We start from the raw sequence: 25,780 nt of genomic DNA on the forward strand, positions 1-25,780 counted from the left end.
GACTTATCACAGATATTTGGAATCTTCCCACTGATTTCTGCATGGCTGGTTGTTTTTCTTCCCTTAAGTCTCAGTTAATGTCAAAGGGCTTCCCTGACCTCTCCCACCCCACCACCATCAACCTGTTTTCTTCATAGCACCTATCACAGTCTGAAGTGTCTTATTGTTTATGGCCTTACCTATCCCTAACACCCATTTAAAAATGTAAGCATGAAAGAAGGAACGTTGTCTATCTCGTTCATTGCTGAATCCCCAGTGCCTGGAATAGTACCAATAAATACTTGTTAAATGAACAAACGTTTTATTTATTTATTTTTGGATTTGGGGTCTTGTTCTGTCACCCAGGTTGGAATGCAGTGGAATGATTAGCTCACTGCAGCCTTGGCCTCACTCCAGTGATCCTCCTGCTTCAGCTGCTGGAGTAGCTGCAACCACAGGCTCACACCACCAAATCCGGCTGGCTAGGGTTTTTTTTATTTTTTGTAGAGATGGGGTCTCAGTATGTTGCCCAGACTACTCTTGAACTCCTGGGCTCAAGTGAGCTTCCTGCCTTGGCCTCCCAAAGTGCTGGGATTACAGGCATGAGCCACCACACCCAACCTGAAACTTTTTTACAAATCTCCAACTTTATTACACCCACCCCCAAAAAATAATGAAGCAGAAGAGATTATTTAACAAGAAGCAGTTTATTATACAAAAGGAAACCTGAGGTAATAGAAAATAACACTTGCAGTAATAAAGGAAGCAGCCTTGCACTCCACCTCCACACTCCAGAGTATAATTAAAAGACTCCTAGCAGACATTTCTGTCACCAATAACGCCAACCTGCAGTGAGTGAGTTGCTGCTGTATACAGAGCAGGCTGGGCCCCAAATCAGAAAATTCATGTTGCTTGCTTTCTCTATAGGGAAAGTGAAGCTTTCAGTAAGTATCATGTGGCTATTCCTGATTCTACTTTCTCTTGTGGAAATGTAATACCTGGTTTACACTGCTCTTTTCTGAGTACTTATATGGTGATAGGAATAAAGGAGAAAGTCTGGAAAGCACCAAGCACAAAGCAGGCCTGAGGCTCCAGCAACAGTCATTTAGAAACAACTGCCCACTTTATACGTAAGAGTACCAAAGGAATGCCAGTGTGAGCTCGTGTCATTAGGAGGAGAGGTAAGGATAATTCTACACCTTGCTTAACCATCACTTAACCTTTTTATTGCACATAATGAAATTTAAGTCCTGACCTAGGTCTGTACTTATGTAATATGTATTATGCACTCTAAATTAGCATCTGCATTTAGATAGATTGCAAGCTTAGAAATCAGTCCTGCATTTGACCTCTTTTGTCAGTGCCTACTATATCAAATTTTAACAATTTTTTTTTTTTTTTTTGAGATAGAGTTTTACTCTTGTTGTCCAGGCTAGAGTGCAATGGCATGATGTCGGTTCACCACCACCTCCGCCTCCTGGGTTCAAGCGATTCTTCTGCCTCAGCCTCCTGAGTAGCTGGGATTACAGTCATGTGCCACCACGCCCAGCTAATTTTGTATTTTTAGTAGAGATGAGGTTTCTCCATGTTGGTCAGGCTGGTCTCGAACTCCTGACCTCAGGTGATCTGCCCACCTTGGCCTCCCAGAGTGCTGGAATTACAGGCGTGAGCCACCGCACCCAGCCCAACAGATTTTTTTTTTTTTTTAAAGACAGGGGTCTATGTTGCCCAGTTGGTACTCATAGGTGCACTCACAGCGTACTATAGCCTCAAACTCTTGGGCTCAAGCGATCTTCCTGCCTCAGCCTTCTCAGTAGCTGGGACTACAGACCCATGCCACCACATGTGGCTTAGATATATTTTTGAAGTTTTTTTTTTTTTTTTTTTTCAGTTTGTTTTTGAGACAGTGTTAGTCTGTCACCCAGGCTGGAGTGCAGTGGCGATCCTCCCACTTCAGCCTCCCAAGTAGCTGAATCTACAGGCACACACACCATGCCCAGCTAATTTTTTCTATTTTTTGTAGAGATGGGGTTTTGCCATGTTACCCAAGCTGGTCTTGAATCCCTGGGCTCAAGCGATCCTCCCACCTCGGCCTCCCAAAGTGCTGGGATCACAGGCATGAGTCACTTGCACCCAGCCTGGAGGTCTTCCCTCTTGTTCTTTTCTGCAAAAGGTCAAATAGGGTAAGCAAACTTTCTGTAATTTTTGAAGATCATCTTTTATTAAAGGATTAAATGAAAAAAGAACAACTTTGGCAATGAAATTCAGCCTAATTACAGCTTTTCTTGGCCACATCCTTAGATTTCAGTATATTAAGTGTAGACCCTAGTTGTTGAAGCATCTAACATATATCTATCTATATAGATATGTAGATAGAGGTATAGATAATATACTGATAAACTGTGGAACTTCTCTAGTGATAACTCATTAATACATTACAACTAGAGTAGCTCTAAGGTCCAAGGTATTCTTTCCTGTTCCACTGCCCCAGAAAGAGCTAATGGTTTCCCTGCTCATTAGACTGTATGTTCAAACCACAGCAATAGAAGGGTTTGGCTGCATCCCCAAATCTAACTAAGCTTTTTTTTTTTTTTTTTTTTTGAGACAGACTCTCGCTCTGTTGCCCAGGCTGGAGTGCAGTGGCGTGATCTCGGCTCACTGCAACCTCCGCCTTCCAGGTTCAAGCAATTCTCCTGCCTCAGCCTCCCAAGTAGCTGGGATTACAGGTGTGAGCCACCTGTTGGTGCTGGGTGCGCCCAGCTCTGACTAAGCTTTTATTTAGCCAGCCACTTGTGGCTTAAATCTCTTGCCTTGCCTCCTCATCCCTTTGAATAGGCTCCATCAAAAAGTAGTCTCAGGCTGGGCACGGTGGCTCACTCCTATAATCCCAGCACTTTGGGAGGCCGAGACGAGTGGATCATTTGAGGTCAGGAGTCCGAGACCAGCCTGGCCAACATGGCGAAACCCCATTTCTACTAAAACACAAAAAAATTAGCCAGGCATGGTGGTGCGTGCCTGTAATCCCACCACTCTGGAGGCTGAGGCACGAGAATTGCTTGAACATGGGAGGCAGAGGCTGCAGTGAGCCAAAATTGTGCCACTGCACTCTAGCCTTGGTGATGGAGTGAGACTCTACCTCAAAAAAAAAAGGGGCGGGGGGGGGGCGGGCTGGGCACGGTGGCTCATGCCTGTAATCCCAGCACTTTGGGAGGCCAAGCCAAGTGAATCACCTGAGCTCAGGAGTTCGAGACCAGACTGGCCAACATGGTGAAACCCCATCTCTACTAAAAATACAAAAATTAGCTAGACATGGTGGCAGGCACCTGTAATCCCCACTACTCAGGAGGCTGAGGGAGAAGAATCACTTGAACTGGGGAGGCGGAGATTCTAGTGAGCTGAGATCGCACCATTGTACTCCAGCCTGGGCGACAAGAGCGAAACTCCATCTAAAAAAAAAAAAAAAAAAGTCATATGGAAGCGTATCAGTAATACAGTGAATGAAGCTGGACTATTCATTGCACTTAAAAGTGAAAAGTGCTACAGATTATAAAATAATTACTAAAACATACTGCTATACTGTTTCCATAACTGCAGAAGATGGGACTTTGTAGCATATAAAAACAATAAAATAGAGGGAACAGTTCATTAGGCAAACAAAAGAATTAGGAGCTATAAAATTTGCACTCTTTTCCCTGGGCTTTTTTTTTTTTTGGTCAACACACCGCAAAAATTTGCACTTTGACTCATATTGGCCTATTTTAACATTTCAAAATCATTTAAAGAAAATATGACTTTTCTGTCATAATTCCCAGTCTTAGTCTCCATCTTTGATTAAAAAGAAGACAGGGCAATACATTAAATTGACAAGGCATATAACAGCCACTGAATCTTTCTGTTCATGAGAAGGAATCCCAGCTATACCATAAATAAGATGCAAACCAGCAGTAAGAATGATGGCAAGGTTTCTGTATTTCCATCAGAAATTGTGGGAAAGGGCCTAAAACCAGGAAAGACAAGGCCATTAAAAATATATATTTGAGGCCGGGCGCGGTGGCTCAAGCCTGTAATCCCAGCACTTTGGGAGGCCGAGACGGGTGGATCACGAGGTCAGGAGATCAAGACCATCCTGGCTAACACAGTGAAACCCCGTCTCTACTAAAAATACAAAAACTAGCCGGGCGAGGTGGCGGGCACCTGTAGTCCCAGCTACTCGGGAGACTGAGGCAGGAGAATGGTGTAAACCCGGGAGGCGGAGCTTGCAGTGAGCTGAGATCCGGCCACTGCACTCCAGTCTGGGCAACAGAGTGAGACTCCGCCTCAAAAAAAAAAAAAAAAAAAAAAAAAAAAGCGGAGGGGCACTTTGGGAGAAGACTATCCTTGCCAACATGGCAAAACCCCGTCTCTACTAAAAACACAAAAAATTAGCTGGGCATGGTGGTGCATGCCTGTAGTCCCAGCTACTCAGGAAGCTGAGGCAGGAGAATCGCTTGAAACAGGGAGATGGAGGTTTCAGTGAGCCGAGATCATGCCATTGCACTCCAGCCTGGTGACAGAGCGAGACTCTGTCTTAAAAAAAAGAAAAAAAATACATATATATATATAATTTGAGACGGTGTCTCGCTCTGTCACCCAGGCTGAAGTGCAGTGATCATGATGATAGCTCACTGCAGCCTTAAATTCCTGGACTCAAGTGATCCTCCTGCCTCAACCTCCCAAGTATCTAGGGCTACACGTGTGCACCACCAAGACCTGCTAATTCTTTTATATTTTTAGAGACAGGGTCTTGCTAGGATGGTCTTAAACTCCTGGCTTCAAGCAGTCACCCCTCCTCAGCTTCCCAAAGTGTTGGGATTACAGGCATAAGCCACTACACCTGGACAGAAAAGCCAAAAAAAAAAAAAAAAAAACTAGGGCTGGGTAAGGTGGCTGATGCCTGTAAACCCAGCACTCTGGGAGGCCAAGGCGGATGGATTGCTTGATCCAGGAGTTGGAGACCAACCTGGGCAACACGGCAAAACCTCATCTCTACAAAAAAAAAAAAAAAGTAAAATAGAAGTTTGACATGAAAGCAAAATACATAGTATAAAAAATGCAGAAAACCAGAATACAACTCACCAGAAGTTTTGCGTCTCCACCAACATAACAATTTGTAAAGCAAGAGATGAGAAAAAGAGATTATTGGGAAACGTACTGAATAATGAGGAATTTGGGGAATAGAACAAAAGTTGTAAGTTGTAACCTGACCCATCTTACTTCATTGGTAGTCAAGTACAGCTCAAAGGATGAAATAGAGAAGTGAGTAATTTAAAAACTGTTCGACCAGCACCTTGAATCAAATGGATGTTTTAGGGTTCTGTTTCTCACTGAACCAAAAATTGTATGCCTCCATCTCTCCTTGAGGAGAGGCCCTATGTTAGACCTTGGCTACTCATCATTAAGATAAAATCTTAATAGATAAAACTGGAATGCCTTGAATCCATGAAAAGACAGTGTTCAGTAACGGTTTGTGCATTGGATGCTCCTTATGTCCCATGGCAGAATAAAATCTCCTTAGCTCCGCCAAATTAAAGGCTCTTGCAAGGGCACTCAGAGATGTTGCCTTTTCATGAAGATTTCATGTAGGTAATCCCAAAATTTCCTCTGCTCTGTTTCATTGTTGTGGATCATGGCAGTGAGAGCTTCCCCCTGGTCCAGACCTTGCCAATAATCTTGCAGCCACATCTCTTTCCAACTGAAATACCAAAATGGGGGTTGGATTATGGAACTGCAGCATAGTTATGAGTTCTGCCTTTTTCTGAGTGGGGCCAAAGAAATCTTAAGCAGATACAGTGGTCTCTAACGTGGACAAGACTGCTGCGAAGGGAAGACAACGTGACGTAAATCCAATATTAGCCCAAGTGACAGGCTAAAAGCCACAAATACAAAGACATCACACAGCCTACCCAATCAATTACAATTCCTGACTTGCCTGCTTCTGGCTCCCAAATGTGGAGGGGGTTCAGAGGCAGGCAAAGCAGAGGTCAGACTGGAAGTGGTAATCTCCATAAGGAAAGCAAGGGGGCAGGGGTCTTTAGATGATTATCTTTTAAGTTTCACCTTTATCCAATAATCAAAATGAAGGTGCATCAAAATGAAGTAGCATCCAGCATCTAGAAAAGACATAACCTGAATATTTTCTTAATGTTTCACATTTTTTGTACTTTTCCTCTAGTAAATCATATTATGTTCGGATACAAACAATTTGTAATTAGATACAAATTACCTGGTGAAGCATTCCAACCAACCAGACAAAACTGCCAGCAGCATCTATTAATAAATGGCCTTCTGCTGCCATCCACTGTCCAAGTCGGTCTCTGTAGGCCATTCTAGCAGTCTTACTTAAGCTTAATAATCTTAGCACCTCTCCTCCAACAGGTGTGGCTTGCTACAAGTGGTTTCAACATTTCCCCCCCACACACCTCATGCTGGCCTTGTTTCCCAGTACCACCACCTTTTGCCACCTACTACAGTAGCCTATTCGCTTCCCTTCTGATGCACATTGCGCATTGTTGTGTGTGTATGTGTGTGTGTGTGTGTGACACAGTCTTACTCCAACCCAGGCTGGAATGCAGTGGCACGATCCTAGCTCACTACAGCATTGAACTCCTGGGTTCAAGCAGTCCACTTGCCACAGCCTCCCAAGTAGCCAGGACTACAGGCATGTACCACCACCCCAGGCTTTTAGCTTTTAATTGTACAGAGAGGGTTTTGTTACATTGTCCAGGCTAGTCTGGAACCCCTGGCCTCAAGTGTTCCTCCCACCTTGGCCTCCCAAAGTGCTGGGATTACAGGCGTGAGCCACCGTGCCCGGCCATGCCTAGTTTTTCTAGTTACACAGGCAGTGTGTCCCCACATGCACCAAGTACATGGGGCTCATCCTCAGCACAGCTGCTTAAAAAAAATTATGGTTGGTTAACAGGTGGAAGCCCTGACTACTGCAGAAAAGCCTCCCTCAAAATGCTCTCCTCTACTCCCCACCCCCATGTCCACTCTAAAAAAAGATGCTCAAATAGTTGAGTTTTTAGTGCAGTCCAAACTCCTGAGCCTGGTATTAATGATATTTACAGCCTTTCCCCTATTTATTTGCCCCATTTTCTCTCTCCCCTGTCTGCACAGGCCCTGAGCTCTGGTTCAATCTTTTTGAACCACTACTGGAAACATTGTTCACATAAGCTGATTTTCATATGTTGCCTTGAATTATATTTTACGTCTATGCAGCTTTTTCAGCTTGTCTTATCCCCCCAACTAGACTGTTGACACCTTAAAGACAGAGTGAGCACATACCATAATTTCCTCCTGCACCTGCTCAGCACCTAGTGCTACTTAATTGCCCACAGTAAGCAAGTAAGTAAATGATTTGATGGCTGCAGGGGACCCCAGCACTCTTACCTGTCATTCTCAGGAATCTCTTCCACGTTGCCAAAGCCAGGTGTGGGCACTGGGCAGTCCATGTGTGAGGGCTGGGCAATGTGGGGCTCAAGGACGGGGCTGTCCCCGGGAGAGGCCGCGTGGGCTTTCTCGGCATCCAGCCGAGCCAGTTCGTGGTCACAGACGAAACACTCAAAGCCGTTGAGGTAGTTAGGCAGCAAAGGATCATTCACTCCCCACTCCCGATGCTTCAGACTATCCAGAAGGAATTGGTTGGTGATGCCCCCAGGTTGCTTGTATGCCAGGTATTTCATATATTCCTCATCATTCTTGTCCAGAAAGTCAATAAACTCTGCCAGCTTCTGAGGAGACTCAAAATCATCAATCAGGATGACGGAGTGATTGTTCGGCATCCAGTCCCTCACAGAGGGAGAGCCGCGGTACACGGGCACAGCGCCCAGATGCATGGGACGCCACAGTTTTTCTGTCATGTAGTCGTTACAGATGGCATTTTCCAGGGCCAAGTGGAACTTATAGCGGGACAAGAAAGCCAAGAGCTCTGGATCCTCGGTGGTGGCCGTGGCTGTGTCCTGTAGCCGCGCGGTGGGCAGCTCCCGATTCTGCAGGCATTTCCCATAGGAGTCTACCTAGACCGGGTAGAGTAGGACCGTCATGAGGGTGCGGCCCGGAGGCCTGGACACCTAGAGTCCTGGCCTCAGCCCGTCCCCTCCTTTCCCTCCCCTGCCGCCCGCCCTCGCTCACTCACCGGGATGTGGCGCATGAGCTCGCGCACGTAGCGGTCCCGGTCCGCAGGCACGTCGCAGTGGGACTGGAGATAGAGCAGCGGCGCGTAGCCGCGGCGGCGCCACTCCGCGCGTTCCCGGAGCGGAGGCACCGGGCGGCGCAGATAGGCGGTCCCGGGCAGCCACTGCAGCGACAGCGGGTAATCCGAGTGGCGACTGAATGTGGAGGTAAGATTGAAGAGGCGGATGCCCGGGCCGTGGCTCAGCAAGAAGTTGTTGAGGGGCGACTCCTCGTGGAGGAGCGCCCAGCTCTGGTGCGCCAGGCGCGGCAGCGGCGCGGCCGACGCGCGGAAGTCGGTGCCGTAGAAGAGCAGCGCGCGAGTCCGCGAGTCCCTCAGCGCTCGGCGGTTCCGAGACGCCACGCACGCGCCGCGCGTACACTCGATGCGCTCGGAGTCTCCAGGGAAGTGGGGGAATAGCCCTGGGCTCCACCACAGCAGCACCGGCAAATCCCCAGCCTCCTCCCTCCCTGGCCTCGGCGTTCCGGAGCTGCGCGTCACCCCCACTGCGCCCAGCGCCGAGGGCGGCCGGAAAACCGCGCCATCCCACGGTTCCGCCCACTCCGCCTCCCCGCCGGCCTCCCTCTCCGCCACGGACCCATAGCCGCTGGCTGCACAAACACTGAGCACCCCCAGGAGGGCCAGCACCGCCCCAGTGGGGCCGGCCGCCATGTCCACTCTGGCAGCCGGCGCCCTCGGCCGGCACAGACCCCGCCCAGCGGCTAGTCGTGACTGGACCAGGCTCTACGCCACGGTGCCTCCCGGCGCATGCGCAGCTCCGCTCAGCCGAAGGCCAGGGCTAAAAGCAAAGTGAGCTTTCGGCAGTAAAGATGAGGCTAATGGTTACATCTTAATTTATTTTATTTCTTTACAAATTAAAGATGCATTGAAAAATAAACCAATGAAGAGAAATGAGAGGTCCAGAGCAGGGGCATCCCAGGCGGGGAGCAGGCAAGCCTGGCCACCGTCAAGCCTAGCCCTTGTCCTGCCCCCAAGCCAGTTGGGGTTGGAAGATAACTGTCAGCCACTCAGTCAATACCAAAGCCCAAGCGGTGTCCTGGCAGGAGAGAATGGCGCTCCAGCTGCCTCTGCCTCTCTCCCCAACAACCCTGGGCCTGGAGAAGCAGTGTTTCTCGTGGGAGCTCAGAGTGGGATGTGAACTGGCTCTGTGAGGTATTGCAAGTTGATGACCAGGCTCCCTAGGCTCCCTATAGAACCATCCAGTGTTGGGGCCTCTCCAGCTGGAAAGGAGACTGGTACCTCTCCCAGATCTTAATATACTTTGCAACTGAATTCCCAGGTCATCTCTGACAGTGTCTCTCTATCCACGGAGTGATCATCAATCATTGCAGGAGAGAGCGAGTGAGCAGTGAAAGCAGAGAAACTTGACTGCTAACCTCCAGGCCCAAGAAGGACTGACCACTTTTCTCTCCACCACCTATGGGCTATACCCCAGCTCTTGTGCACCTGTATGTTTTATCCCTAATATAGGAAGTTGTGGATGACACTGAGCTGAATTAGCCACCCCCTGTAGTAACCTTAGGATCCCCCACTCTTTCCTGCCTGCCCTTCTCCTCTGGGGAGACTGGCCCAAAGGGACACATAATATTGCCACGGTCTGGGTGCCTCCAAACCCCCAATACCGAATCATATACGGTGAACTGAGAAACTACATTCATTATGACAGGATTAGCAGGAAAAAGAGGGTAGAGTGAGGGAACAGGGGCACCTTCTATCAGCAGGACATGACAGAGTGGCAGGATACTTGAGCCCAGAAAGAAGGTGTCTCCTTATATCTCCCCCTCCCCCCCAAAGAGACTGAGGTCAGCTTACATGACATAAGATATGGTACTGTCCCAATTTCTCTGACATCCTGGGGTGCTTTCTGGAAGCTGGCCTGGGCCCTGTGCCATTTACCCACTTGCTTTAGCTCAGTAGCTGCCGAATCTCCTTGTGCATATGACAGAGAAAGTCCACATAAGATGCTCCCCCACTCAGACTCTTGTCTTCCACCAGGAAGTGCTTGAACAGCATCTCCAGCTTGTCCTCCTGTTTCACCACGATAAGCTATAGCCAGAATTCAGGGTTCATGAGGCAACGCCAAAGGAAATTAAACATGCCCAGAAATCCCATTAGGTAGTCACTTACTCATTCCCCACCCAACCCCCACTTCTAGGCGAGGACTTGACATGGTAAGAAATCCAGGGTTCAGATCAGTGTTACCTTCATGTACCGGGATCTCTGTGCCCTTAAGCTATCAATGAGGCCTCGAACCTTCTTGGACAGTGGATTATCCAGAACTGGCAGAACACTCTGGAACACAAAATTTATTTATCCTTATGGTAAGACACTCTGAGTTCAGTCAAGGTGGGGCAGCACACATCTATGCATCATCTGAAACAAGGAAGCCTGGGAAGAATGACAGCAACTGCCCTTGTCCCCAAGTGTTCCCTGATATTTGAGGGGACCATTACACTAACTTTATTGGCTCCCAATCGTTTCACAAAGTATACTTCCACACCCATATTCTCCTTGACTCCTTGCTCTCACCAAGCCACTGGTGATCTGACTGAAGGAAGAGACGCTGAAAAGGCTCTGGACAACACCCTGTTGGACGCTTGCTCCCACCCAGAGGAAGAGGTTGAGACCATTCTCCAGTAAATACATATCCCCATTGCTTAGACGCTCTTCAGAGGCTCGAACTGCTGGTGGTTCGGTGGTACTCTCGATGGGAGACTTTGTCTAGACAAAAGGAAGGGAGCAAAAGGTTACCAAGGACCATAAGACAAGTCTGCCCCCCACCACACACAAAATTCTGAAAGCTAAGTCCTCAGACACCACCCCTTCTGGGGTCTCAGTAACTCTCTCAGTGTGAAAACTGCATCAGCTAAAATACATAAAAACAAATTCCACTAGTGTCAGACTGATATTAGCCTATCCTTTCCTCCTCCTAAGAGGCCCTTTGCTCCATGCAAGATCTCAAACTCCAACCCTCAATCGCACCAAAGGTAAGAGCCGAGGGTAGAAGAAGACATTGGTCTCAGCCACATCCATGGAGGTAACTAGCTGTCGGACATAGGCACGGTCATCAGTAGTGATTTCAGCTCCAGGCTGCAGGACATCACTCTTCAACACACAGTTCAGGTAAACTGGGAGTAGCTTCATGCACTCAGGAAGGATCAACTGAGGGGATTATCAAAATAAAGTCGATGATCATGAGAAATCCCTCCCAAATGCAAACATTTGTCCCAACAACCCCACCTCCCACTAATATACTTGCCCCACCTGTCCTGCAGAGGAGGGGCTAGCACAGTTCTTTCTGTAACAGGCCAGGATCTGGGCACACTGGGTGATGAGAGTGTCACGAACAGCCTTCACAGGGCTATTCAGGACTCCCCGATATGCTGGATGGGAAAGCAAAGACAGTCACTGGTCAGCTGCCCATCATGTATGCATTCCCACCATCACAACTACCCGCTCACCATCCTGGACCTCTCAGCCACAATCCCACCCTGCCCTGCCTCTACCCTCACCAAACTTGGCCATGTAGTTGATGAGTGTGTCAGTCTCACAGTTTCGATACAGATCAGCCAGCTGGGTGCAGCAGTTCAGGGCCAGGTTATGGATGCGGAGCCGACGCTGCCCTGCACAGCTGGTGTAAAGCAGGGCACACTAGGGGAAGGGAGAAAGAGGGAACTCACACCCCTCCCTCACAAAGGCCCTTTGCTACATTATTAAACTAGAAGAAAGAAATGAGCCACTCCCTGCCCAGTCTCTTCTTCCAGTGCTCTCTACCCACTCCTCACCCTCTTCTATACCAAGCAAATGACACATTTCCTGCCCAGCCCCGCCTCCCGCCTGCCACCTGCAGGAGGGCTCCGCTCTCTTCATTGAGCCGATCATCATGCTTGAACTCCACAGTCACCGTTTTGTCCCCATCTAGCCCAGCCAGCTCCACGTCTGTTGTGTTGCTCATGTAGAAAGCTCCAAAGAAATCTACAGCACGGATACCTGAGGCCACATGGACAGTTAGGGCAAAAGGTATGACAAGTGCCACATGCCTCCCTTCCAGACTTAGGCCCCCCACCTGCTCTTCTCCAACCAGGACTGACCAGTGCTTGTCCGGACTCGCATCACAGCATCAAAGCCAACAACCTTCTGGACATCACGACGCAGGTCACTCAGGAATCGCTCCTGGTCGTTCTCCACCTGCAGGGCCCCAGACCCAGAGTGGTATCACTGACTAGACATAGCTCATCATGCAGACAATCTCCCTGTACCCCATCCACTCTACAAGGCCACCTAATTATCATCATTACAGTGACAATGATAATGATGATGACAACAATAGCTTTTAAACACTTAGACTGCACGCCAGGTACCACACAGAGTGCTTTACATATAATTATTTAATTTTGTAGACAAATCCTACTTAAGTATTTTAATCCCATTTTGCAGATGAAAGAACAAAAGAGGGAGTACTTAAGTAATTTATCCTAGGTCATATAGCTAGTAAGTGGTGGGGCCAGAATATCAATGCAGGACTGATTCCAAGGCCCATGTTCCCAACTGCCACACTCTCGGGCTCACTTTTTTAGACTAGGCAGTCTTCTCTTCCAACACTATTTTTCTTTTTTTGGAGACGGAGTCTTACTCTGTCGCCCTGCCTGGAGTGCAGTGGCGCAATCTTGGCTTACTGCAACCTCCGCCTCCCGGGTTCAAGGGATTCTTAGCCTCCCGAGTAGCTGGGATTACAGGCACCTGCCACCACACCCGAGTAATTTTTGTATTTTTAGTAGAGATGGGGTTTTGCCATGTTGGCCAGGATGGTCTTGAACTCCTGACCTCAGATGATCCGCCTGCCTCAGCCTCCCAAAGTGCTGGGATTACAGGCGTGAGGCACCATGCCCAGCCCCAACACTATTTCTATTAATGAGTCAGCCACTCCATATATAAGCAGATATTCCCTGCCCTGCTGCCATCTGCCACCGCAAATACCACACCATACCTGAAAGCAAGCATATTTGTAGACAGAGCCACCGGTGAGCTGGGGCACAACAGAGAGCGTGGCCACATCCACATACTGGTTAGGGAAGAGAAAGACATCTACACAGCAGCCTTGGGCCACACACTCTTTGGCCAGGGTCTGATAGGCACCTGTCTGAGGCTGGAACAGAGTCTAGGGGGAAAGAAAATGGGGAGAAGAAAATGTTCAAATATCCCAGCTCCGCCCTATTTGAGAACTGAATAGCTAGCATGGGATATTCAAATTCATGGGAGACTTCAGATCTACTTCCAAGGATTTTGCAATAGTACAAAATTATCTTTTATATTATTTTTATTTTTTTGAGACAGGGTCTCACTCTGTCGCCCAGGCTGGCATAGAGTGGCATGATCTCAGCTCACTGCAACCTCTGCCTCCCAGGTTCAAGCGATTCTCCTGCCTCAGCCTCTCAAGTAGTTGGGATTACAGGTGTGTGGCATCACACCCGGCTAATTTTTGTATTTTTAGTAGAGACGGGGTTTTGCCATGTTGGTCAGGCTGGTCTCGAACTTCTGGCCTCAAAAATCCACTCACCTTGGCCTCCCAAAGTGCTCGGATTACAGGCATGAGCCACTGTGCCCGGCCAAAAGTTCTCCTTTAAAAAATAAACTGAAGTCTACCAACAGCTTTGGCATCGGATGGAGTAGAGAAGTATGGCAGCAGTGGAGACTGGCAGTCACAGATACGGTATTTGAAAGGGTAGAGTGTCTGGTCCTAGCCCCCATCAAGAAAGTAGAGTCCCCACTTCCTCTGTAATGAAAAATCCTTCCCCTCCCCATTTTCCAGTCCCACACCTTCTCCTTGTCTGTGTTGATCAGCTTCCTGTCATCTCTGTTCTTCAGTTTCCCTGGGGCCTCTGCAATGGGCAGGGATGTATGGAATAGAAAGAGCTTCCCTGCACACTCAGCAGCCTAGGAAAAAAGAGAGGACTACTTGTTTATTCTTTATTCATCCATCCCTTCCCCTATCATTTATTTATTTATTTATTTTTATTTTTTATTTTTTTTTGAGACGGAGTCTCACTCTGTCGCCGGGGCTGGAGTGCAGTGGCCGGATCTCAGCTCACTGCAAGCTCCGCCTCCCGGGTTCACGCCATTCTCCTGCCTCAGCCTCCCGAGTAGCTGGGACTACAGGCGCCCGCCACCTCGCCCGGCTAGTTTTTTGTATTTTTTAGTAGAGACGGGGTTTCACATTGTTAGCCAGGATGGTCTCGATCTCCTGACCTCGTGATCCGTCCGTCTCAGCCTCCCAAAGTGCTGGGATTACAGGCTTGAGCCACCGCGCCCGGCCTCCCGTCATTTATTAAGCACCAACTATGTCAGACAGTCTAACTTACTGGACAGTCATCCACTACTGAAGAAAGAGGTTGTATCCCAAGGGATAAGATGGTCAGAGGAAAATGAGTTAGAGGAAGTTGCCAGATACTCCAGCCTTACCTTCAGAGCCTCCATCCCAGCCTGGATAACTGGGACAAATACTGTCTCTGTTTCCCTTGTGTCTGCAAACATTTCTGGAATCTGATCCAATAAGCTAAAGAGATAGGTGACGGAAAACAACCAAAATTGCTATCCAGATTCCAGATACCTCAGTAGTTCTCAATTCCCTGAAAAGTCATCAGGCCTCTAATCTGACAACTTCTGGGCCACACAGCCCCTTTCCATCTACTGTCCAACACCTCTGCTCAACTCCATGACCTTCTATGATGGTACCCATGCCACCCCCAACCTTTACCTCCACAATCTGGCTCTTACCTGGTGATAACTGCCCGAGACTCATTGACGTTGACCAGGAAACCATCCAGCAGTGGCACAAACATGTCAGCCACATCAGACACAACCATCATCTGTGGCTGGGCCAATGAGCTCTTCACATTATAGAAGTGGAGCACCTTATTGTAGGTGACAAAGCCAACGCGGATTGCTGACTCTTCTGCCCCACCCTCCCTGTAGAAGGTGACATTGTTACCTAGACTTGCCACCTTTTCCACCACGCACAACTTCATGACATCAGGCTACATCTCTTCAGTCAACCCAGACACCCTATCATTAACCCCAGGAAACACCTCAGTTCTGTAACTCTCACCTAGGTAGAAAGTCTAACAGTGACTTGAGCTCCTCACAGAGGAGCCTAACAAGACCAGTCCTGATGGCATTGTAGGAGACGTCAATCATGAAGATAAAGGCAGGAGGGCTGGGGAACTTATTGTTCTGCAGAGGAAGAAAATGTTGGGGAGAGGGGTAATGCTAACCAGGCCAGCTGACTAGAGAGAAGTCAACATCAAAAAGGGACAAAAAAGGGGTGAGGGAAATGATAACAGCCATTCTTAGCTGTCTCATTATCCTCCACCCACTGCTCCTCCCATGCTACCTTCCCTCACCTTGCAGTAATCTACAGTGGCCAAGAATTCATAAGAGCCCAGGGATAGCTCAGGACGGTCATAAGCATCCACACGTTTGCCGGTATGATCCAGGTGCTGAAAATACTGGGGGGGAACTGTGGGGAGCATGGCAGTGTGTTACTTGAAGATCCAGTTTCAATCAGTATATCTAGCCCTAGCTGAGCTCACTGCACTATCCCTCATTCCCATGTGCCCTACTTCCCCAGCTCCTGAAAAATGGACCCTCATCTCTCTAACTATTAATAGAGAACAAGGAAGATACAATCAAGACCTCTCTCCAAATCCCAGCTTCCATGAACATACCATCATTGATACAGCTGCAAAAACAGCACTGGAAGCGCCTCCCTCCTTCAATGAACTGCATGAAGGGACACATGTATGCTTTGCAGCGGTTGCAGCGCAAAGGGCCAGATTCCCCATGGTCCACAACATATGGTGAAGCCTAAGGCACAAAGGGGAGGGGATCAGACATAAAGGAAAACTACAGTAGGTTCAGCCAGGAGATGAGGAGGAACAACCGGAGGGAGAAGGCGCATGGTGTAGATATTCTGCCTACAGAGGAAGTAGGGAGCACAATGATGAAAGGGAGTAAGGACAAATCACAGGAAAATGTCCCTATGAGTAAAAATTATATAGTTCCCTCTTGCTACATCCCACCCCCAGAGCTGCATTTCTCACTGAAAGAGAAGAGGAACTGCAAAACCGGCCGTATCAGACTGGGGGCTGCCATGGCATATGAGGGAGAAAGCCAAGATTATCTAGGATTCTCCTTTCTGGTCCCATCTCTAATCCCCTTCAGTCTTGCTCTAAGAATCTGGACTCTAGCTCCTTCCCTTACCAAATATCTATAACACCTCCTCCCCTATCCCTGGGATTCTGTGCCAGCTACTGATGCCCCAGACAAATGTCACCCTACACATAAGAGATCAGTGCCCAACTATCCCCAATGGGACCCAGATAGAAATAGATAAACACACAGAGGAAGACAGAGAGAGAAGCAGAATATAAACTGAGCCTTGGGCTTCTAGTAATAGAGAACCCTATCGTAAGATAAGCAAGGCTGAATATGAGTATCCTACCAAGGCCTGGTGGAGCAGCTGCCTCGCTCGCTCTCTTCATCCTGGTATCAGGTACTGGGGTGACAAATCAGGCCCCAAAACAGATGAGAGAAGGATCACTGGATCCTAATCTCCCTTTTTGCTTATATGCTGTTCTAACAGCCCTAACCTGGGATAACAGGACACTCAGGAAAACATGGAATGATGTCTTTCTCATCATCTGGAGATTACCATGATACAAGAGGTTCCTACATTCAGCACAATTTGATCCTACCTCTTTTCATACCGCTTGTTCCCCTTAGGGACCATGCTCCTTCCCAGCAATGTCTTGGGCTTTTGCTCTCATCCCTACCATCCCCTCTCCAGGGATGGGCCCTGGGATAGAAAGCCACTAAAGATAGTCTCCTCTCCTGCCTAACTAAAATATCTTCCATTGTGAAGCCGGAATCACATCCAGGAAGAAAGTTTAGTCCCCCCTCTACCTCCCTCCCTTTCATTACACTCTAGCCCCTTCCCTGACTCACCTCCTCTGGGGGCAGACTTGCCAGTGGTTTGATGACTGCTGCCAGGGGCACCTGAGCCTGCTTAGCCATGTCAGATGTGCAAGGGATATTATAGGATGTACATCGGATGTATCGGGGACTTGCATTCCCTGAAGAAGGAGATAGAAGACCCAAGTCAGATCACAGAATCCTTCCAGACACCAGCTCTCCATTGGTGATCCACACCATCACCTCCACAAAGCTAGAGGTGATGGTGGCTTTTTCCCCCAGAGGGACTAGAGGGAACTTGTCTCTGGTTAAAAACTAAAAAAAAAAAAAAAAAAAAAAAAAAGGCCCCAACCATAAGCTGATAATCTTGAAGAAAAAGCCCCCATGGGAGGAGCTAATTCTCACCTTGGTCTTTCACCAGGAAGTTGGTAGTGACTAAGGGTGGCACCTGGCCCCGTACTCCAGTAACAAATGGCTCTGTACCCCGGTTGTTCCTGTCATCTTCAATGACCTGAATCTGCAGAGAAGTGAAATGAGTGAGGTGACAGAAGAAAAGGGAAGTGTCAGGTCCCAGAGTGCCAAGAGAAAAAAAGGCTAGAGCCGTAACACAAAAACTAAAAATTTGCCAGGGAACACCTCATGCACCAGACCTGTTCTCCTTCTGAAGATCATATAAAATGCTGCAATGCCAATCTTTCACGCTACAGCAGCCAATCTTTCACTCTGCAGCAGCCAATCTTTCACTCCCAGCAGCCTGCTGGGCAGGCAATGTGAGAATGGGCTTCTTTATGAATTGACCCCAACCCCCAATCAATGGTGAACACCCTCTCATTCCTCCCATTCCAGGAAAAGCCCCAGCTCTGATCACAAACCTTCAAACATGATTAGATTCCATTCCCCTCCCCCATCATGCCTTCCCTGATCCTCTCTCCAAGACACATTCTGAGTCAGAGCAGGAAAACAGACAACAGTAACCATGTAAAAAATGAATCTACCTGGAATGACTCTACACTCAATGAAATTACAAGGGACAGGGTGAGGAGAGATTTAAACAACCAGAAATTATCAACTAAGGTGAGGAAGCAGATGCTGCCTTACTTTCAGGTAAGCATCAATGTGTGTATATAGGAGGAGAGGATAAGTACCCAATCCTTATAGCTCAATCCTCAGTCCTCCACATTTTGACAGACTCAGCAAAGGAAAATAAAGGACCTGCAAAACTCATATTCAGACCTTTATGCAGGCTCATGACCTTTGGTCAGTTACTTCAAGATGGGTTTGGAAAACCAGAAAAAGCAAAGGGCAAATGAGACTCTCTATCCCATGGCAGAAAAGTTGAAGCTTAGAAATATATCAGAGTGAAAAAGACTCTTCAGATGAGAAAGTACTCATACTTTCCCAAACCAGCAATCTCTTCTCCTGTAAGAAACTCCAGTTTGGGATACTACGAATCTGTACGTTCCTACACCAATATTTCTCCACAACAGGCTACAGACAAATCAAATCTAAAGTGGAATGATCTACTGTTCAACTTTGTCCTCTTCCATCACACATCACCTGCAGGCTCCTGGAGGAGCCCAGAAGGACTAAAGCCAAAGCTTAACATGCCACCTGACCCCACCCTTAGAGCCTGACCTTCCACCACCCCATACTCAAGGCAAACAGCCTGCTACCTCTTCATTTACCTCGTGACTTGAGGCATGCATATCCTTTTAGCTTGTATAAGTGAGTATCTATAAGGGCTAGGGCTAAAGGAAGAGAATGGAGAGGAATGGACATGGTAGATGAGGTGAAGATGAGGTCACAGGCATGCATGGATGGCACTAACACAGGAAAGACATGCACAAACACCCACCCCCTGCACTTACTGGACTAGGAATGGCATCGGGGTCTATTCTGTGCCTGGTTTTCTGCTGAGGAGGCAGCTCACTGAGTTGCTTTTAGTGTTTTAATAATAAAGGCAGCAGGGGAATACAAGGAGGGAGACAAAAGAACAAGAGGCAGATGTTACTTCTCTCAACCCTGTTGAGTTAGACATGAACAGCTGGAGCCCAGCTCATATTGCTGAAAACAAGCCCCCTCTAGATATGAAATTCCAAGTCTTTCTGGCTCAACACAGAGGCTTTAATGGCTCAGACTATGATGTAGAAAGATAAGGGACAAACAGGAGGCAAGCAGGAGTTATACAGGGAGAGGCTGAGGCTGAATGGAAGAAACCGTAAGGAAGAAGAACAGGAATGTTCCCCTAAAAGGCCAAACCTCCCATTCTAAGGACTATCATATGCTGCAAGAAGCCTCCCTTCACATCCAACCAGACTCTCCTTCTTACTGAAGGAGGGGGAAGGAAGGAGGGGCTGCTTAATTCTCCTGAGTTCTCCTCGGCCAACAGGCTCCCTCACTGTGGTGGTTACCCAAAGGAGGAAGAGGGAAGAGAACAGAATGGAATATGACAATGGCTCAGCATGGCAAGGTAACTGACATAGCAAATGTTACAGACAGAACTATAAAGTGGCCCCTACTTGGCAGTACAGTCCTAGTCTCTATTCTGAGTCTGATAAGGAGGGCCTGAGGATTCTGATGGCTCCAAGGGTGCAATTCACCCTCTTCCTGGGAAAAGCTCTCCAGTGGGACTTTACATACACACTGCCCTCATAAACTGTCGTTCACTCTTCCCCATCTACACAGCAGAAGCCTACCAAACAAAAGTACTGAGGACTTCCTCCTAAAACTGTCCAGGTAAGAGCAGAGAAACCAGTGAGGCTTTCCTTCTCTTAACATCTAACATAGAGAATTCCCACCTGCTCTACCCATTAGGAAGAATGCCATCCTTCTAGATCTAAGGGGTAAGACCCAGTCACTGCTCCACAGAAGGACAAAGGCTGCCATACTATGTATGTACAGTAGTGACAGAGTACAGCCCTCAACTCACAGATCTACTGGTGCTGCTGCTCACTCTTGGTTTCCCTTCCTTCTCTGCCCATCTATAGAGTAAAACAGCCCCCCAAAAGACTCCTAGAACCTCAAGTTCCAGTTCAGAGTCAAATTATACGTAAGTTCTCCAAGAAGATGAACAAAAAGGGAAAATTATCAGAAAATGCTAGGCAAACATCTCATCTAGATTGACCTGCCTATCTGGCAGACACAAACCCTTCCTCAGGACCATGTAAGTTTCTACTTACAGGGCTTGGGATGGCATCAGGGTCCAGGCGCTTAGGAGGCAGTGGCTGAGGCCCAGACTGACTGCCAAAGGTGGGTGCTGCTGGGTAGGGGCTTCCATAATTAGGCTGAGGGCCCCGGGCTGGTCCGAAGGAACCTGAGACAAGGGCACAAGGTTGATGAACTCAAAATCCCATCCCTATCTCTTCTTAAGGCCTCAGGAAAATGACTAGACTCCTACAAACATAGAATTATGAGGTACACTAATGCCTGGCAAAGCCATTCAGAAAGACCATGTTATCTGAACTACAAGAAAAAATAATGTCTCATAGACCCGATATCCTAGGAATAATACCCTGAAGCTGCCCATCTAATTCACCACTTAGCAATACTAACAACAAACAAATAAAAAACATCAAAAACCACCTGAGTAGCCAATGCCTCTAGCTTCTAGACAGACCTTGGGCAAGACTCACCATTTTGTTGGGGCTGATAGCCTGGCTGCTGCAGGGAGTGCATAGGTGGCAGTGGTCCCAGGGGCCCAGTCATCTGGGTGCCAGGGGGCAGAGCTTGAGGAGGAGGTGAGGACACATGGTTGGGTTGGCTCACTGAGGGCCCTCCAAAACTCTGTCCAGGCAGGAGTGGACCAGTCATCGAAGGCAGCCGAGGACCCCCTGAAGCTGGGGGTGTGAAGCCGGAGGCCTGTGATGGGGCAGATCGCTGGGAAGTCTGGATCCCAGGATGACCTTGGGCCTGGCTAAGGGGAGGAGCCTGGCCCTGAGGATAGGAGCCATACAGACCAGAGTTAGGGAAACTTCCTGAGGCTGAAGCCAGCGATGTTGGTGGGCCTGAGAAGTAGAATAAAGGTAGAGTCAAAAGCCCAGTCATTCTGCCTCCTTGTTCAGTAAAGCGACTTTCCTTTCTACACGAGAGAGGCAGGTATGACCGTCCCATCTTCTGAGGCTCAGAGGCACAGGAAATACAAGGGAAATAATAGAGATTCAAGTATAACCCCAGAGTCTGATGCCTCTGAAAAGAGGACAGTAACACTCCTGTGTTCACAGCCACTCACCATAGCCCAGCCCTGAAGAGGGAGGGGCTGGGGCCACAGCACCGCTGATCTGCATTCCAGACAGCTGCGCAGTCACCTGTGCACTTGTCGGGGGAGGGCCATAGGGCTGAAGCACAGCTGGCTGGTTGCCCACAGGGGCCAATGGGGACCCAAATGGCTGAGACCCAGGCAGCCTGTGAAAAGAAAGAAAGCAGAGGTGACTAGTGGGGCTAGGACACCCTTTGAAGTCGGCAGAAGCTTCGCATTGTACAGGAAGCTACGTTGTTTTGTGACATCTTACTCTCACCCTGAGCTCTTTTATGGCTTCATACTTTTGTATATTTATGGGTAAATTATATTCCTGATTGTTTATACCATGATTATTCATGGAAAATCTTGTTTTCCATTAAGCTCACTCCACAAACATAAACGAAGCACCCTCAGGTCAAGTACTATTTACTCTGCTAACTAAATTATTGCTTCCTCTGCTTCAATTATTTGACAAACCTCCTCAGTTTTGTAATCTGAAGTACTGAAAGCACTGCAAGGGAAGGCACGCATAAGCATGCATGAACCTTAATAAATAGTAAATCAAACAAATGCAGACTGATTGTCCAGCTTTTTTTTTTTGAGACAGGGTCTCACTCTGTCACCCAGGCTGAAGTGCAGTGGCGTGATCACGGCTCATTGCAGCCTCAACTTTCCAGGCTCAGGTGATCCTCCCACCTCAGCCTCTCAAGTAGCTGAAACCAAAGGCACATGCCACCATTCCTGGCTGGGTTTTTTTTTGTTGTTTTTTTGTCTTTTTGTTGTTGTTGTTGAGATGGAGTCTCGGTCTGTCGCCGAGGCTAGAGTGCAGTGGCGCGAACTCAGCTCACTGCAAGCTCTGCCTCCCATCCCAGGTTCCCACCATTCTCCTGCCTCAGCCTCCTGAGTAGCTGGGACGACAGGTGCCCGCCACCACACCCGGCTAATTTTTTTTTTGTTATTTTTTAGTAGAGGCGGGGTTTCACCATGTTAGCCAGGATGGTCTCGATCTCCTGACCTCATGATCTGCCCACCTCAGCCTCCCAAAGTGCTGGGTTACAGGCGTGAGTCACTGCGCCCAGTCGCTAGTTTTTGTATTTTTTATAGATATGGAGTCTCACCATGTTGCCTAGGCTGGTCTCAAACTCCTGAGCTCAACCAATCCACCCGCCTCAGTCTACCACAGTGTATTTCCAATATACTTTCCATTCAGTGTCTCCCTCTCTGATTATTCCCATCAGCACAAAAATATACAAACATCTCTCAGACAAAAAAAAACCCAAAAACCAACTATAGTGGAAACATCCCAAATGTCCATCAACAGAAGAATGGATAAACAAAATGTAGCATGTAGCTACACAATGAAAAACCACTTAGCCACAAAAACGAATGGAGTACTAATATATGCTACAACATAACTGAACTTTGAAAATATTATGCTAAATTAAAGAAGTCAATTATAAAATATCACATAGTATATGATTCTATTCTAATGAAAAGTCCAGAACAGAGAAATCTTTAGAGACAGAAAGTAGATCAGGAGTTGCTTAAGGTTGGAAGAATAGGGGAATGGGGGAATAGCTAAACAGGAGTAGCTAAAGAATGCAGTATTTCTTCTTCAGATGATGAAAATGTTCTAAAACTGACTGTAGTGATATCTGTCAATATACTAAATTGTGACAGCACATATCTATCAATATATTAAAACCACTAAATATACAAAACACTTTAAATAGGCGAATTGCATAGTATATGAATTTTATCTCAAAAAACTTTTTAAAAAATCCAACCAAATTACCTCACAGCCTCCTCAAACTTTTGCTCCCCTTTTAGCTAAACATTACAAAAGAATAGGTCTATACTCTGTCTTTACTTCCTTTTTTTTTGAGACGGAGTCTCGCTCTATCGCCCAGGCTGGAGTGCAGTGGTGCGATCTTGGTTTACCACAACCTCTGCCTCCCGGGTTCAAGCAATTCTCCTGCCTCAGCCTCCCAAGCAGCTGGGACTATAGGCGTCCACCATCATGCCTGGCTAATTTTTGTATTTTCAGTAGAGACAAGGTTTCACTATGTTGGCCGGGCTGGTCTCGGAACTCCGGACCTCATGATTCACCTGCCTCTGCCTCCCAAAGTTCTGGGATTACAGACGTGAGCAACCGTGCCCAGCCTTACTTTTTATTATTATTTTTTTTTGAGACAGGGTCTCTCTCTGTAACCCAGGCTGGAATACAATGGCACTCACTTATCTGTGGCTCACTGCAGCCTTGACTTCCTGGGCTCAAGCAATCCTCCCACCTAAGCCTCCCCTCCCAAGTATCTGAGACCACAGGCACACACCACCACACCTAGCTAATTTTTTTTATTTTTTGTCGAGGAAAAAAAAAAATTATTATTTTATTTTTTGTAGAGAAACAAAATAAATTATTTTATTTTATTTTATTTTTTTGTAGGGTCTTGCTATGCTGCCCAGGATAGTCTTGAACTCCTGTGCTCAATCAGTCCTCTCGCCTTGGCTTCACAAAGTGCTGGGATTACAAACATGAGCACTGCGCCTGGCCCAACTCTAATCAAAATGCCTTCCTCTGATAATCCCTTCCAGCCCGGACTGAGGTGTGGTTGTTCCACATTTGTTTCTAGAAGGTACTCCAGTAATAATAGTGTCACCCTAGATCGGTTTTTTTTGTTTGTTTTTTGTTGTTGTTGTTTTTGGTTTTTGAGACAGGGTCTTACTCTGTCACCCAGGCTACAGTGCAGTGGAGCCATCATGGCTCACTGTAGCCTCAACCTCAAGGGCTCTATCAATCCTCCTGCCTCCACCTCTGCTTCCCAGGCACGCCAACAATGCTCAGCTTTTTTTTTTTTTTGAAAGTGACAGGATCTCCCTATGTTGCCCAGGCTGGTCTAAAACTTCTGGCCTCAAGTGATCCTCCTGTCTCAGCCTCCCAAGGTGTTGAGATTACAGGTGTGAGCCAATGCACCTGGCCTCAAATTAAAAAAAAAAAAATTAGGCCAGGTGCGGTGGCTCATGCCTGTAATCCCAGAACTTTCGGAGGCTGAGGCAGATGGATCATTGAGGTCCGGAGTTCGAGACCAGCCTGACCAACACGGTGAAACCCCATCTCTACTAAAAAAATACAAAATATGGCCCGGCATGGTGGTGCATGCCTGTAATCCCAGCTACTCAAGAGGTTGAGACAGGAGATTCACTTGAACCTGGGAGGTGGAGGTTGCAGTGAGCCAAGGTCATACCACTTCACTCCAGCGTGGGCGACAGAGCAAGACTTCATCTCAAACAAAAAAATGGCCAGGAACAGTGATTCACATCTGTAATCCCAGCACTTTGGGAGGCCAACACAGGTGAATCACTTGAGGTCAGTTCAAGACCAGCCTGGCCAACATGGTGAAACCCTATCTCTACTAAAAATACAAAAAATTAGCCTGGTGTGGTGGTCACGCCTAGAATCCCAACTACTTGGGAGGCTGAGGCAGGAGAATCACTTGAACCCAGGCGGCAGAGGCTGCAGTGCGCTGAGACTGTGCCATTGCACTCCAACCTGGGCAATAAGAACAAAACTCTGTCTCAAAAAGAAAAAAAATATTGAGATGTAATTTCCATACCATTAAATTCACTCCTTTTAAGTGAACAATTCAATGATTTTTAGTAAATTTATAGTTATGCAGCCATCACCAGAATCAAATTTTATAACATTTTCATCATTCCAAAAAGATCCGTCATGTCCATTTGCAGTCCCAAGAACGATTTTTTTTAACCCATCCACAGCCAGCCTGAGAGAAACAGGACTCCTTATCTCCCTCTTCCAGCGTGCAGACTTTTTTCCCCCTAGTTGGCTTGTTCACTGAAGGTGCAGCCCAGGTCCAGACGTTATAAACAATATCTCAGTTCCAAAACTTCTCTCAGGAAAGCCCAAGGACTCATCTGCCTTCCCCAGTACCTGCTTAAATTTAAGGCCCTGACTTTTCAAGATGATGAATCCACCCAATCTACAGGCAGCCCCAGAATCAATTTACCACTCTGATTTTCAGTCCTTACTTGACGGCTGGGCACAGTGGCTCATGCCTATAATCCCACCACTCTGGGAGGCCAATGCGGGCGGTTCACCTGAGGCCAGGAGTTCAAGACCAGCCTGGCCAACATGGTGAAACCTCGTCTCTACTAAAGATACAAAAATTAGCCGGGCATGGTGGCCCACACCTGTAGTCCCAGCTACTTGGGAGCTGAGGCAGGGGATCGCTTGAACCTGGGAGGTGGAGGTTGCAGTGAGCTGAGATCGTGCCACTGCACTCTAGCCTGGGCGACAGAGCAGGACTCCATATTTAAAAAAAAAAAAAGAAAAAAAAAAATTTCAC

At 47.6% G+C, this 25,780-nt stretch overlaps 2 protein-coding genes across 4 annotated transcripts in view; both read right to left on the minus strand.

Annotated features, from left to right (window-relative positions):
* Nucleotides 1-1,905: 1,905 nt before the first annotated feature.
* POFUT4 (protein O-fucosyltransferase 4) lies at nt 1,906-9,028 on the minus strand. 3 transcript variants are annotated; one of them, XM_017854601.1, is made up of 3 exons: nt 8,153-9,028; nt 7,408-8,033; nt 1,906-2,143 (listed from the first exon to the last, which is right to left on the minus strand). In XM_017854601.1, exons 1-3 carry the CDS (start codon nt 8,858-8,860, stop codon nt 2,050-2,052), a joined length of 1,428 nt encoding a protein of 475 aa, XP_017710090.1. In that variant the 5' UTR covers nt 8,861-9,028; the 3' UTR covers nt 1,906-2,049. The 3 variants fall into 3 exon arrangements, with proteins under 3 accessions (XP_017710090.1, XP_017710089.1, XP_017710091.1); XM_017854600.1 differs by lacking the exon at nt 1,906-2,143 and adding an exon at nt 5,036-5,710; XM_017854602.1 differs by lacking the exon at nt 1,906-2,143 and adding an exon at nt 5,718-5,832.
* SEC24C (SEC24 homolog C, COPII component) overlaps nt 9,029-25,780 on the minus strand; it is a 28,105-nt gene continuing 11,353 nt past the window's right edge. Inside the window, exons 3-22 of the mRNA XM_017854513.1 lie at nt 21,408-21,644; nt 20,812-21,183; nt 20,359-20,492; nt 17,585-17,696; nt 17,213-17,340; nt 15,934-16,072; nt 15,610-15,725; nt 15,315-15,439; nt 14,984-15,175; nt 14,669-14,762; nt 14,027-14,143; nt 13,197-13,367; nt 12,301-12,397; nt 12,054-12,199; nt 11,722-11,860; nt 11,474-11,592; nt 11,192-11,371; nt 10,739-10,930; nt 10,412-10,501; nt 9,029-10,255 (exon numbers count right to left, since the gene is read on the minus strand). Coding sequence (XP_017710002.1) covers nt 10,115-10,255; nt 10,412-10,501; nt 10,739-10,930; nt 11,192-11,371; nt 11,474-11,592; nt 11,722-11,860; nt 12,054-12,199; nt 12,301-12,397; nt 13,197-13,367; nt 14,027-14,143; nt 14,669-14,762; nt 14,984-15,175; nt 15,315-15,439; nt 15,610-15,725; nt 15,934-16,072; nt 17,213-17,340; nt 17,585-17,696; nt 20,359-20,492; nt 20,812-21,183; nt 21,408-21,644 — 3,041 coding nt within the window. The 3' untranslated portion in view covers nt 9,029-10,114. The remainder of the gene's footprint in view (nt 10,256-10,411; nt 10,502-10,738; nt 10,931-11,191; nt 11,372-11,473; nt 11,593-11,721; nt 11,861-12,053; nt 12,200-12,300; nt 12,398-13,196; nt 13,368-14,026; nt 14,144-14,668; nt 14,763-14,983; nt 15,176-15,314; nt 15,440-15,609; nt 15,726-15,933; nt 16,073-17,212; nt 17,341-17,584; nt 17,697-20,358; nt 20,493-20,811; nt 21,184-21,407; nt 21,645-25,780) is intronic.

Source organism: Rhinopithecus bieti, unplaced genomic scaffold (genome assembly GCF_001698545.2).
Source record: "Rhinopithecus bieti isolate Rb0 unplaced genomic scaffold, ASM169854v2 scaffold_36008, whole genome shotgun sequence".
NCBI lineage: Eukaryota > Metazoa > Chordata > Mammalia > Primates > Cercopithecidae > Rhinopithecus > Rhinopithecus bieti.

Bases quoted from the DNA above. Each gene is read 5' to 3' on its own strand.
- POFUT4 (XM_017854600.1), bottom strand. From the start codon at position 8,860: ATGGCGGCCGGCCCCACTGGGGCGGTGCTGGCCCTCCTGGGGGTGCTC. The intron at 8,034-8,152 runs GTGAGTGAGCGA...TACCCGGTCTAG, and splicing joins AGCTCATGCGCCACATCCCG to GTAGACTCCTATGGGAAATG. The intron at 5,711-7,407 runs GTAAGAGTGCTG...TTGGTATTTCAG, and splicing joins GAGATTCCTGAGAATGACAG to TTGGAAAGAGATGTGGCTGC.